Source organism: Erpetoichthys calabaricus, chromosome 14, assembly GCF_900747795.2.
Source record: "Erpetoichthys calabaricus chromosome 14, fErpCal1.3, whole genome shotgun sequence".
NCBI classification, from domain to species: Eukaryota; Metazoa; Chordata; class Cladistia; order Polypteriformes; family Polypteridae; genus Erpetoichthys; species Erpetoichthys calabaricus.
In genome coordinates, this window is record NC_041407.2 from 105,086,468 (window position 1) to 105,099,923 (window position 13,456).

Genomic DNA, 13,456 nt, shown 5'->3' on the forward strand with positions numbered 1-13,456 from the left:
GCTACACTGGCAGCATCAGACAAAAGGTAGGAGCCCACCCTAGATGGGGGCACCAGCGTAAATTCTGTATACATGTCCAGTGTGTTACCAGGATAGGCTGCAGGCACCATGACTCTGAATTGGTCATGAAAATGCTAGATTGTGCTATAAATTGGTATAATGGAAATGCATTATAGCAACAATTTATTTCTTGTAATGTGTGGTGACTGTGTGTGAGTGGGCGACATGTGATGGACCAGTGCTCTGTCTCATGCCTCGGAGGGGGGTGTGCTAAATTAATATTTATAAATGGCAATCAAGGCCTGAATAATAGGCAGTGTAGCAGAGTGGTTAAGATCTTGGCCTTCACACTTTGAAGGTTGTGGGTTCAAATTCCACTGCTGACACTATGTGACTATCAGTGAGTCAAAATCACAAAATCACACAAGGTAAGGCTTTAAAAGGCTGTGTTTTTTGACAGCCCCCTCAGGCCTTGACTCTCTAAAAAGATAAGAAAAAAGTCCTACAAAAACCTTGTAGGGAAAAAAATGGAAGAAATCTTAGGAAGGGCAATTCAGAGAGAGAGAGAGAGAGAGAACCCTATCCAGGTAAGTTGGGCATGCAGTGGGTATCAATAAATGGGGTAAAAACAACACACAAAGCAGAACACAAGTAGCCCACTTCACAGAGACAGGTGGTCAATCTGTCACGACCACCTCAGAAATACAATACAATAGTAGAAAGTACAATGTCAGAATAGATTGCACCACTCACTAAAAACAGAACTAAATATAATTATACTAAAGGGACATAAAGCAAACTTATTACAATAGTTGAATATTATGAAGGTGGCATAGTGATGTGTTGCCACACCAGCAGCTATACCACCTGCACATCAGAACAGGTCATCAACCTGAAGCTAAACATGTTTGAGCCCAGCCAGTGCCTGGAAGGGAGACCAACCAGAAACTGCTTGGGTTTCTGCTGGAAGAGGTGCTGGTGAGGCCACCTGTGGTCTGTGTATGGATCCCAATGCCCCAGCATGGCAGTGACAGAGACGCTGCACTGTAACGATTAGCTCTGAAGTCCTGACTCTCTGTGGTCATAAAAGATCCCTGGGCATCCTTGGAAAGAAGGAGTGATGTAGCCTGATGTCATTGCTAAACTACCCATCATGACATTGTGCACTGTGGCCCTTTAATCATCCCCTCTCTCTAACTCGATAACTATCTCTGTCACATCTAGTGTGTGGTGAGCATACCGGTGCAAAAGAATGGCTGCTGACACATTGTCCTGAAGGGCTCTACACATTAATGGTGATTGATATATACAGTATCTATCTATCTATCTATCTATCTATCTATCTATCTATCTATCTATCTATCTATCTATCTATCTATCTGTCTGTCTGTCTGTCTGTCTGTCTGTCTGTCTGTCTGTCTGTCTGTCTGTCTGTCTGTCTATCTATCTATCTATCTATCTATCTATCTATCTATCTATCTATCTATCTATCTATCTATCTATCTATCTATCTATCTATCTATCTATCTATCTGGATAGCACTACTACCTAAAACAGACAGTGTTTCCCATCACCTGAATGTTTCCTTGTGTACCCCACCCGTTCTTCCTCCTATTTGTGACCTTTCTGTCACGTACCCCAGATTTCCTCACACATTCCCAAAGACATGTAGACATGTGTGATGATTTCAAACTGCCCCAGTGTGACTGTGTGTGAGTGGGCGACATGTGATGGACCGGTGCTCCGTCTCATGCCTCAGAGGGGGGGTGTGCTAAATTAATATTTAAAAATGGCAATCAAGGCCTGAATGATAGGCAGTGTAGCATAATGGTTAAGATCTTGGCCTTCACACTTTGAAGGTTGTGGGTTCAAATTCCACTGCTGACACTATGTGACTATCAGCGAGTTACTTCACCAGCCAATGCTCTACTTGGAAGCCAAAAGACATGCAATGGATTGTATCTCAAATATTGTAAGTCGCTTTGGATAAAGTAAATTAACAATAAGTAAATTAGAGCGGTGGTCCATGGTTAGCACTGCTACATTACTGACCTAGTAGCACTAAATTGAATTAGAGGCTTTTGAGAACGTGTGTGTGAGCGTGTGTATATACAGTACACATCAGACAAACATTCTATCTGGTTTTGCATATCAACTTGTGTAATCAGAAACTACGTGACAGTTTACAGGATGTGGTACTTGAAAAACGTTTATAAAATTAACAACAGAAGTAAAAATTTATTTTTTCCTCTCCAATGGGCCCTGCACCTCAGCAGACATTAAATACAAAACACACTGTAATGACAACTAGTTTAAAATTTTAAAAAAACCTATCTATCTATCTATCTATCTATCTATCTATCTATCTATCTATCTATCTATCTATCTATCTATCTATCTATCTATCTATCTATCTATCTATCTATCTATCTATCTATCTATCTATCTATCTATCTATCTATCTATCTATCTATCTATCTATCTATCTATCTATCTATCTATCTATCTATCTATCTATCTATCTATCTGCCTTAAAAATGTCAAGTGCCAGGTGGCTAAACTTCCTACAGTTCAATGAGGATAAGACAGATGTCTTTTTCTTGGTCCTCATGTTTCCATCGGTGTCCTTGCCAACAACCTTATCCCTCCCCATAACCCCCATATTAAAATGTACGTAAAAAAATCCTGGAGGCAGTTTTTGATTCTTGTCTTCGCTTCGGCAGACAGAGAAATGCTGTGATCAAGGGTTGTTCCTGTAGCCAAAATCAGTCCTTTCTTATCTGCCTAGTAGTCTCGCTAAAGCCAGACGTATAATATGTGAGTCTGGAGACCACCGGGCTGAATTCTGCCTAAAGGTGGGTTTGAACAATTAGACAGCTCACTGAGTGTCACATTTCTAAACCAATCCAGTGCCTCATGGGGGCAGAGCTCAAAGGGGCGGGGTCTTCTAACCCCAAAGAGTTGAGGTGCTTTCGTTAACTTGGTCTGACAGACAGCAAACTTCTGACTATGATGAACCGTCAAATTCTCTTAAAAAACCCTATTAGACTTATAAATGTTTTTCACATATTTAAAATAAAAAGAACATAAACTGTTGCACACGGAAAATCAGATTATAAACTGGCATTTGATGGCATCAGTGGATGAGTGGTGAACGTGAATGAGGTGTTGTCGTAGGTGCTGTGTGTGCTCCCTCTGTCTTTCATTATTACAGCGATAGTGTAGGAGTTGATCTGCATTTGAAAGAACTGGCAGCTGTGCCTGTGAAAATATGAACAGCAACGTATGCGTTTGTAATATATGGTGGGTCACAGTCCATCAATAGGATTGCAATTAAGAGAGCTGAAAACAAAGAGCCATAGGAGATGCAGATTTCAGTACCCAAAACACCTGAGTTAACAACATCTGTAAAGCATGGAGTGCACAGCAACCTCCTTCTTTTTCTAGTGATCAGTTTTTTTATTGAATTCAGAATATAAGGGGACGATAGCAATTTTTTGAAAAGATATTTCCATAGAGAAATTAAAAAGAGATCACCCCCCATTGACACACCCCAGAGCTATATAGAGAAGGTTAAGTAAAGTCTGAATTTGTAACACATGCAGGTCACTGACAGGTCCCGGGGGCCCACAGGCCCAGCAGAATAAACAAAACTACCAGAATTATACTAAACTAGCCATTCCCTGTGGCTTCGCCCGCATAGCAGTGAAACAGGACAAACTTTAAAAATCAATATGCAAAAAGGTATCGCTAGCTAAGCGGAGGCACATTACGCTCCAAAACACAGAGGTAGACCGACTCCCCGCTCCTGACGTCACTCATCCCCCTCCCCTCGGCCTGCAGCCTCTGCCTCGGATTAGCGTAAATATATCGATCCTGCAAGCGAACTTTCATTCTTAGTGCGAAGGGAGAAGTCGCAAAATCAACCGGAATGTTCAAGCAAGTTCTAGAAAAAAGCCAGATCTAAATCTGTGAAGTAGAGTTCTCTCGTTCGCTAGCTAAGCGGATGTAAGATACGCCCCTTGAGGCTGGCGCATAAGTGAGGAGGGCACCGCCCCCCTCCCCTCAGCCCACTGTGTCTGTCACGGATTCGTGCAAATAAATCGGTACCGCAAGCAAACTGTGATACTTAGCACGATGGGAGAAAATCAACCGGAATGTTCAAGCAAATTATAGAAAAAAGCCCGATCTAAATCTGTTAAGTGGTTCTCTCGTGAAAAGTGGAGAGACAGACAGACAGACAGACAGACAGAGGGACAGATGTTGGATTTTATATACATATAGAGAGATTATCTCAAGGGTTTGCTGTCAAGGAGATGGTGTGCAGACATAGCATTGACCCGTGTGGCCAATGGCTCTAATAGGACAAGACTGTAAAAAGAAGACTTCCAGACAGAGAAAGAGACAGGAGCAGGATTCCTCCATTGGGAAGCTATTACACCCTTTGGCTGCTATTGTGGCTGGGGAAATAATGCAATGGTGACAAACTGAAAAAGAGAGGGTAGAAAAATCTAACAGAAGTAAAGTAACAGGAGAGCAAGGTGATAAAATAGATAAGATGGAGGAGAGCACAGAAACAACCGAAGCCCAAAGAACAGAAACAGCAGGACATTCCCTGAAAGTGCGGAGAAAGGTGTCCTGTGCATTAAGGGAGTAATGGTGGCAGAGCAGATCTGGGGGGCTAAACCCATCAGGAAACGCTTTCTAGGGTAGTGATAAACTCTATTTGTGGATGATTAGAACGTCTAGAGGAACTTTTCATATTTTTGAAAATTGTGCTCCAGCACCCGCCTTCTGACTGCACCTCCAAACGAGTAACTAAAGGAAGTTAAAACGACTGCCATATTGGAAATGCAAACATGCCATGCCGGAACAGCCGCAGCGTTTTAACACTCTGTACATCAGTAGACCACAATGCTTATCTCAACTCTTGCTTGCTGTTGTTATGCCATATAGTGATGCAATAGTTAAAATGACAGGAAGATGCCGTAGCAGACAGAGGCGCTTCTTAAATGTGTGAAGCTGCGGTGGTCTACACATGTGTGATCTTCTCTCTCATTACAACAAACATATTTATCTTTAAGCTTCAGTTGTGTTACTGGACTCCTGAATGAATAAGCACAGGTTTAGCTTTTCATTTCTTTTCAGTGTCAAGTCTTTAATTCGGTATCTTTGGCTCTCTCTCCTTGAACCCTGACGGCTTATTTTAGTGCACGGACTGAAGGAATTAGCGGACGTCTATTTTAAGAAAGAAGCGGATTTTGCCGCAATTCACTACGAGTTTTTCATATGAGTTGTCAGTCCCCTGGATATGTATTCTTGCTTCGAGAATCACGTCTGGCCCTGCGAGACCACAGACTTGGAGACTGTGACCCATGACCTTTGTCTCCAATAGGTTGGATTATTGTGATTCTCTATACCAGGGGTCTCCAACATGTCGCTCGCGAGCTACCGGTATTTCGAGACCCCTTTCCAGGTAGCTCGCCAAAGGGTTCATGAATCCTATGTAAATTTGAAAACTTGATTAGTCAAATTAGGGGTGTGTGTGATCTTTCCAAAAAAATCATATCACGATCCTTTTAACACAAAATCACGATCCACAATCTGAATTGCAGTCTATTTTTTCAATGTGGCATACACTTCAGAGAATATCCAGACTCAGACTCATCAAGACCTAAGTAACACTTTATTTTAAATATAAAACAAAGTCAATTGTTCTCTCGTTCGCTAGCTAAGCGGAGTTAAGGACCACGCCCCGAAGCTGGCGAGTGAGTGAGGAAGGCCCCTCCACTCGGCCTGCTGCATGGATCTCGGATTCGCACAAATACATCGGTATTGCAAGCGAAATGAGAGAAGTCGCAAAATCAACCGGAAGGTTCAGGCAAATTCTAGAAGAAAACCCGATCGAAATCCGTTAAGTCGTTCTCTCGTGAAAAGCGGACAGACAGACAGACATTGGATGTGATATATATTAGTAAACCTCCAAAATAATGTGCAGTTAAAGTCTCAACAGCATTCTCAGCATTTCTGGACCTTCATAGAGCCAGATAACTATAAGAATCTTCACCAAGCAGCTCTGAAAATGTCTGCCTTGTTTGGGTCTCCATCAGTGGTTCCCAGCCTTTTTTTGGCCATGCCCCACCTAGGCATCTCTAAAATCATGATGCCCCCCACTGTAACATATACCTTAATCTTATTATTACCTATTCAAAAAGTGAACTCCTACTCACGTTGAGGAAGCCCATAATGCCATTCATTTGGTCTAAACAAGCGTCCATAGAACATGGAAACAAAAGAGGGAAAGGATAGTTGAAGTACTGACAAAGAAATCACTAAGAAATTGTTAAAACAAATTAATATAATATAAAGTAATATGAAAATACAGCAAATTCAGTTTTGAAAACATATAATAAGAGATATGATATTCATAAATATATAATAACTTTAGGGCGGCACGGTGGCACAGTGGGCAGCGCTGCTGCCTCGCAGTTAGGAGACCTGAGGTTCGCTTCCCAGGTCCTCCCTGCGTGGAGTTTGCATGTTCTCCCCGTGTCTGCGTGGGTTTCCTCCCACAGTCCAAAGACATACAGGTTAGGTGCATTGGCGATCCTAAATTGTGTGCTTGATGTGTGTGTGTGTCCTGAGGTGGGCTGGCACCCTGCCCGGGGTTTGTTTCCTGCCTAGCACCCTGTGTTGGCTGGGATTGGCTCCAGCAGACCCCCATGACCCTGTAGTTAGGATATAGCGGGTTGGATAATGGATGGACAATAACTTTAATGACAGGTTTTTCTGTAATATTTGATATTTTTGTTATATTGCAAAATTTTATAATCATTGTTACAATTCATATTATTGTAATGGTAAAAACGATTTCTAAGTAGAAAAACCCAAGCCGGTTGTAAAATCATAAGTTAAAGGGTTCTTCACCTCCCCTTCTATGTTTATATAAATATATAAATGTCAGTCATTATCCAATCTGCTATATCCTAACACAGGGTCACGGGAGCCAATCCCAGCCAACACAGGGCACAAGGCAGGAACAAATCCCGGGCAGGGTGCCAGCCCACCGCAGGGCACACACACCCACACACAATTTAGGATCGCCAATGCACCTAACCTGCATGTCTTTGGACTGTGGGAGGAAACCCGCACAGACACTTGGAGAACATGCAAACTCCACACAGGGAGGACCCGAGAGGCGAACCCAGGTCTCCTTACTGCGAGGCAGCAGCGCTACCACTGTGCCACCGTGCCGCCCGGCCAGGTTGTTCACAGGTGAACATATGACGCCTATCTTGACCTCCCTTCATAACATTTAAAGTGCTTCGCTAAATAATCTGACCCCGTCCGATATCTCGGATCTTCTCATCCAACATTCTTCCTCCAGGACACTAAGATCATCTTCCCAATCTCTTTGGCCAGCTCCACATTCTCATCTAATAAGAAGAGGGTTTTCAGTGGCTGCTCTGAAACTCTGCAGTGAGTTAGTTCCCTTTATTTGTCAGAACTTCTTGCACGGTCCTGGCATTTCATTCCCATTTGAAGACTTTCTGAGACACGGAATAAATGTGTTTGTTATGCTTTGGCTTGGGAGTCATTCTTTTTTTTTTTTGTGCCTTGGGGATTGAAGACCTATTTTTGTATTTGTTAGTTTAGTCTTATTTTAGGTTTATACTGCAGTTTTATTTCTGTTTGAATCTGTATGGCACTCTAGTGCAGCTGTTTGCTTCTTTTAAATGTGCTTTATAAATACATTGGGTTTGATCTGATAAATTTGTGGGTTTGATGGTGGCATGGTGGCACAGTAGTAGCACTGTTGCTGCCTCATAATAAGGAGACCCGAGTCCCACGTGATCCAGTTGGGGTCCTCTAACTTTCCAAAGACATGCAGGTTAGGTGAATTATTAGGAGAACATCCCATTAACATTAATAATTAATTGTTTGTTAACATTATACAAAGTTATTGTTTGTTATACCTGCATTTTTATCACTCTTTAATTTAATATTGTTTTTTTTATCAATATGCTGCTGCTGAAGTATGTGAATTTCCCCTTGGGATTAATAAAGTATCTATCTATCTATCTATCTATCTATCTATCTATCTATCTATCTATCTATCTATCTATCTATCTATCTATCTATCTATCTATCTATCTATCTATCTATCTATCTATCTATCTATCTATCTATGACACTGAATTGGTCCCAATGTGGGGTGGGTGGGTGTCTGGTTGGTCACCCTGTGATGGACTGGCACCCTGTCCAGGTTTTGTTCCTGCCTTGGGTCTTGTGCAGAAAGCAGACGCCATCTCCTTCTTGTTGTTTGTTTTAGACTGTCCTACCCCTACTACAAACCCTGAACTTAAGGTTCGTGGGGGTAAGGCCAGGTACACCAGGGTCCCTAATCTTAAAAATTTAGAGTAGGTGCCTAATCTTAAAATAGTGTAAGGGTGCCTAATCTTAAAAACAAGTGGCATCCGCTTTCTGAACAAGACCCCCTGCCTTTCCCCTTATGCTAGCTGAGACAGGCTGCGGCGTCTGGATTACTATGTTGGAAAATCACATGAAGTGAAAAAAACTTGTGCAACCATTTACTTTAAAAGAAAAATGTAACTAATTTAATACAGCCTTTTTTTATCTGTGCGTTAATTGTTTTGATCAAGGAATTAATTGCTGGCTTTTTGGAAAGGGGATTATTTGCTATAAGGCACGGGTGTCTAACTCCGGTCCTGGAGGGCCGCAGTGACTGCAGGTTTTCATTCTAACCATCTTCTTCATTAGTGACTAGTTTTTGCTGCTAATTAACTTTTTATGCTTTAGTTTTAATTAACTTGACTCAAACCCCTTAGTTGTTTCTTCTTTCTTAATTAGCAGTCAAACAATAATAAGAGGGCAGCACGGTGGCGCATTCGGTAGCGCTGCTGCCTCGCAGTTAGGAGATCTGGGTTCGCATCCCGGGTCCTCCCTGCGTGGAGTTTGCATGTTCTCCCCGTGTCTGCGTGGGTTTCCTCCCACAGTCCAAAGACATGCATGTTAGGTGCATTGGCGATCCTAAATTGTCCCTAGTGTGTGCTTAGTGCGTGTGTGTGTGCCCTGTGATGGGCTGGTGCCCTGCCCGGGGTTTGTTCCTGCCTTGGCTCCAGCAGACCCCTGTGACCCTGTGTTAGGATATAGCGGGTTGGAAAATGACTGACTGACAATAATTAGACAACAAAACAAGCCACCACATGAGCAGCTCACTTGTGCCCATCACACAATATCTGAAAAAGGTGAAGGTCTCGGTAAGGTTGATCTCTCAGCTCACCAAAACATCTTGACGGTGTGCTTAGAAAAAACAGAAAAATCAACAGTTTTGGAAATGAGAGCAGCAACAAGCCATGGAATTCAATAACTGGGTTTAATTATTTAATTAATTAATTAATTTAGGGCGGAGTGGTGGCTCTGAAGCTAAGGATCTGCACTGGTATCCCGAAGGTTGCCGGTTCGAATCCCCGTCACTGCCAAAAGAGATCCTGCTCTGCTGGGCCCTTGAGCAAGGCCCTTAACCTGTAATTGCTCCAGGGGCGCTGTACAATGGCTGACCCTGCGCTCTGACCCCAAGGGGGTATGCGAAAGCTAACAAATTCCTAATACAAGAAATTGTGTAAGGCGAAATAAAGAACAACAAAAAAAAAATTAACAGGATGAATCAGCTTCTCATTAAGAGATCGGTTGGAGTGAAATTGGTTGGAGTTTGAAATCCCAGATTAGCTGCTCACCTGTCGGCTCATTTCTGTTTGGCTGTCATTTAATGAAGAAAGGAATCAATTCAGAGGACTGGATCCTTAAAAATAAGGCTATTGAAATTCAATTCAATTAAAAGAAGTTAATTAGCAGTGAAAACTGGTCACTGATTAGGAAAAGGGTTAGAATGAAAACCAGGCCCGGAGTTCGACACCCCTGCTATAGGGTAACCTTGCCATGCCGACTCCATTGCTTCGTCGTTTGAAATAAATGGTCCTGCAGAATGTCAATTCTGTTTTTTTTTTTAATATTGTGTGACACTTGCATTGAGTAAAGGAGGTGTCCATGTTGATAGCCAGGATTCTTTTAATGACACAGACCCGTTTGTTGACTCGCAAGCTGCGATGATAGCAAACAGTTGGGCTTTTGAAAAAGCGTAACCCACATAATGTACCGGAAAAAAGTGGCTTCTTAAAAGGGGCGGCTGTATACACAGAAGGATGTTCATTTATAATCAGCTGTTAGCAAATCTTCTCTACTCAGCAGCTGGACGCTTGTTTTGATCAGCAAAGCGCTGAGTGGGGGTGTGCGAGAATGCGACAACCGGAGCCCGTATGTAAATAATAATTGACGTGCGTGGTCAGCAGCGTGACCCTTTCGCATTCGTACTGGGGTGAGGTCACTCAGGATGACACATAACGAACATGCCGGCCCACGAGTTATACGTTAATCCCGAAATCTGTAACGATTAAAACAGCTCGAGCAAGAACGTGGATGAACTCTTCCAAAAACACCTTAACCCCGGCACCACCACCTTCCCAAAGACGCATTGCTGCGTACGCGATTCTCAACTTCCAGCACACCCACGCACGCATTTCCCGTTTCGGCAGCGTAGGACTTTCTTCTCTTTATTCCAACGTTGCAACGCAGTGCCCCGCAAGAGACATTTTTTGTTTGTTTGTTTGTTTTTTTTTTTTCTCACTGCAAAACAAGGGATTTCAGTCTTCACGAGAACGCGCGACTTTGAGCGCGCGCTCGCCCGCCTGCCTGCCTGCCTCGCCGTCGTCTAGTCTTGATGGCGGGAGCGAGCGTAGAACCTCATAAACTGTACACGACGGGCACTAGGACCCCAGCGGAATCCTTCCTCTCTGCTGCAGCTCTCTTGCTGTTGGAGAAGCGAGAAATCTGCAATAAGGGCTGTTCACAAAAAAAAAAAAAAAAAGAAAGAAATCGGCGGCGGATGTCGGGATGCGGTGAGAGCGGGATTTGGACCCCCAGAAATCTGAGAGCCCAGAACGCCCCTTCTGTATACATTTCTGTAGTTATTTGTTGCCTTCTGCCTTCATGAATGTGTTTCTTCGTTTTTCAGGATACGTCGTTCGGATGCGTGTAGGTTTGAATTCCAGCTGTTGGGTTGTCTTTTCCTGTTTTTCTTTTTCTTTCTTTCTTTCTTTCTTTTGGAAAGCCTACATGATGCTCTTGTTCGTTTTAAAGATTTCTTCCCGGTTTGACTTGTCTCTTTCTGTTTCTCTGTCTCCTCCTCCTTCCTTGACAAGCAGCTCTGCTATTACGACGAGGGGAGCGATGCCCTATGTGCCCAGCCTCAAAGACGCATGATTAAACCATGATGAAGACCGAATCCCCCTCCACCACCTCGGCCGGCAGCAACAGCAGCAGCAGCAGCACCACAACAACACTGAGGAGTTCGTCCCCGCACAGGAGCGCGTACGAGGCCGGCATCCAGGCAATCAAGCAGGCCAAAGATGCCCTCAGTGCAGCCAACGGGGATGAGGTGCAGGAGGGCAAAAGCAAGGCCTCCTCTCGGGGCAGGAGGTATGGCTCCAACGTCCACCGCATCAAAAACATGTTCCTGCAGATGGGCACCACTGGGGTAGGAGAGGGCGAGGATCCCTCCAAGACCAAGGACAGGTCAGTCCGCCTCTCCCTGCCAAGGGCAAGCAGCTTGAATGAAAACGTGGACCACAGTGCCCTGCTGAAGCTCGGGGCCACCGTCTCGGAGCGGGTCAGTCGATTCGACGCCAACAAGGGGGATGGTCAGCTGCGACCAGGGTCAGGGTTTTCCAAGCTGCAGGAGACCCGCAAGATCTTTGAGCAGCGGCATCTGCAGGAGAAGCAGGCGGCCACCAATCGCATCCTGCTCAAGAAAGAGCGGGCCTCTGGCTTTCAGGATGGCCGGCTGGACGTTGTGGTCCGCTTTAACGGGAGTACTGAATCCCTGGACAGTTTGGATGTGGGTGGTCCCGGAGAGGCCGTCTCCCCGACGGTCAGCCAGCTCAGCGCCGTGTTTGAGAAGGCAGACCTGCGAAACAATCTACATCGGCCCCCCACTTCTCCTCTTCCTAGAGGTGCCAGTCCTCCACCTGGCAAGGTGGCAGTGCTCAACTCGAAGATCATCACCAAGAGGTCCAGGGTCCTTCCACCTTCTGGACAGGAGGAAGGCTCCCCTGCTATGGTGGGCAGGCTGAAGAAAGAGTATGATGGGATCGTTAGCAACAATGGCTCCAGAGGCAAGACAACTCCTCCTCCTCCTCCTACACCTCCTCATGGAAAGGAAGAAGGCCTTCCTTCTAGTGTTGGGTTGGTGAGCCGGGGAACCTCCCTCTCACAGGAGATACGCAAGATCAGGCCAGTGGAGGTGGAGGACAATGGCAGGGAAAATGAGCTCAAAGATCAGGGCTCTTGTCCTGTGCCTTCAGTGGAAGAAGGGAAAGAGTCAGATGGTCAGATAGATGGCGCCATGGCTCCCAGCATCGCCAGTGATGGGGGAAGCAGACTGGTGCAGGCCGACGTGCACGTGTCCTTAGAAAATGGCTCGCCTCCTGTTGAAGAGCCTACAAAGACTTCTGCTGAGAGCTCTTGTGCAGCCCTGGATGTTTCTGCTGGCCTGGGGCAGGAGAGGGAGAGCAAAGAGGACTCCCCGCAGGGTGAAGACAGGGATTTGGAAATTGGTGACGAATCCCGAAAGGAGGACTACTCGGAGGCCGACTTGGTGGATATCAGTGCGTACAGTGGAATTGGGGAGGACTCGGGAGGGAGCCAGTTGGATGAGGATGAGGACGGGGTGGAGGAAGATGAAGAGGCTTACGAGCCGGAGTCCAGCTGTACTGAGATTCCCGGTCTGCCGCCGGAAGAGGAAGAACCACCTCAGCCAAATCGGAAGATTCGCTTCAGCACAGGACCCATTAAGGTAAGTGAGCTCCTTGAGCCGCTGGCTCTCCCGTTCATGCAGACTCTGGTGCTGCCCGTCTGGAGAGATGATGGCGATGACTGGTGTTCTTTTGGGTCTTTATTTCCTGTACAGTGTGCTGTGCTTGTGGTTCAGATGTCCATGAGGTGACCATCTGAGTTCTGAGGGCTACAAGGGAGGAAGAGGGTGGAAACTGGGGGGTTTGGGGGAATGGACAGTTACGTGCAGCTACTGTATTACTGTGGGTATGAGGGTATATGCGAGGGCAAACTGGGCAGGGGACACTGTGGATGGGTTACCAGTTCATAAGTGTTGTGACAGTTGGGGACAGGAACTGTAAAATAACATGGTGTCCTGGATTTTCTTGGACTCTACAGTATGAGTGGTGCAGATAAGGGCACCTGATGCAGAGTGTACTGTACATGCCCTCACCAAGATGGCATGCATTTCCTCTGTGACCTACCCACAGTTTGATTGGAGGTATCGGGTTCATGCAAATGGGAGTGGTGCTTGTGACGACATGAT

At 45.0% G+C, this 13,456-nt stretch overlaps 3 protein-coding genes across 3 annotated transcripts in view; 1 reads left to right on the plus strand and 2 right to left on the minus strand.

The window, feature by feature from the left end:
• LOC114664509 (pyruvate dehydrogenase (acetyl-transferring) kinase isozyme 2, mitochondrial-like) overlaps positions 1-13,456 on the minus strand; it is a 905,310-nt gene that overhangs the window by 579,682 nt on the left and 312,172 nt on the right. The gene's annotated exons all lie outside the window — the stretch shown is intronic.
• The window catches only part of LOC127530166 (uncharacterized), a 341,522-nt gene that overhangs the window by 4,013 nt on the left and 324,053 nt on the right, over positions 1-13,456 (minus strand). The window lies entirely within an intron of this gene.
• ppp1r9ba (protein phosphatase 1, regulatory subunit 9Ba) overlaps positions 10,881-13,456 on the plus strand; it is a 128,617-nt gene continuing 126,041 nt past the window's right edge. The window contains 2 exon segments of the mRNA XM_051936389.1: positions 10,881-11,110; positions 11,283-12,931. Coding sequence (XP_051792349.1) covers positions 11,348-12,931 — 1,584 coding nt within the window. The 5' untranslated portion in view covers positions 10,881-11,110; positions 11,283-11,347.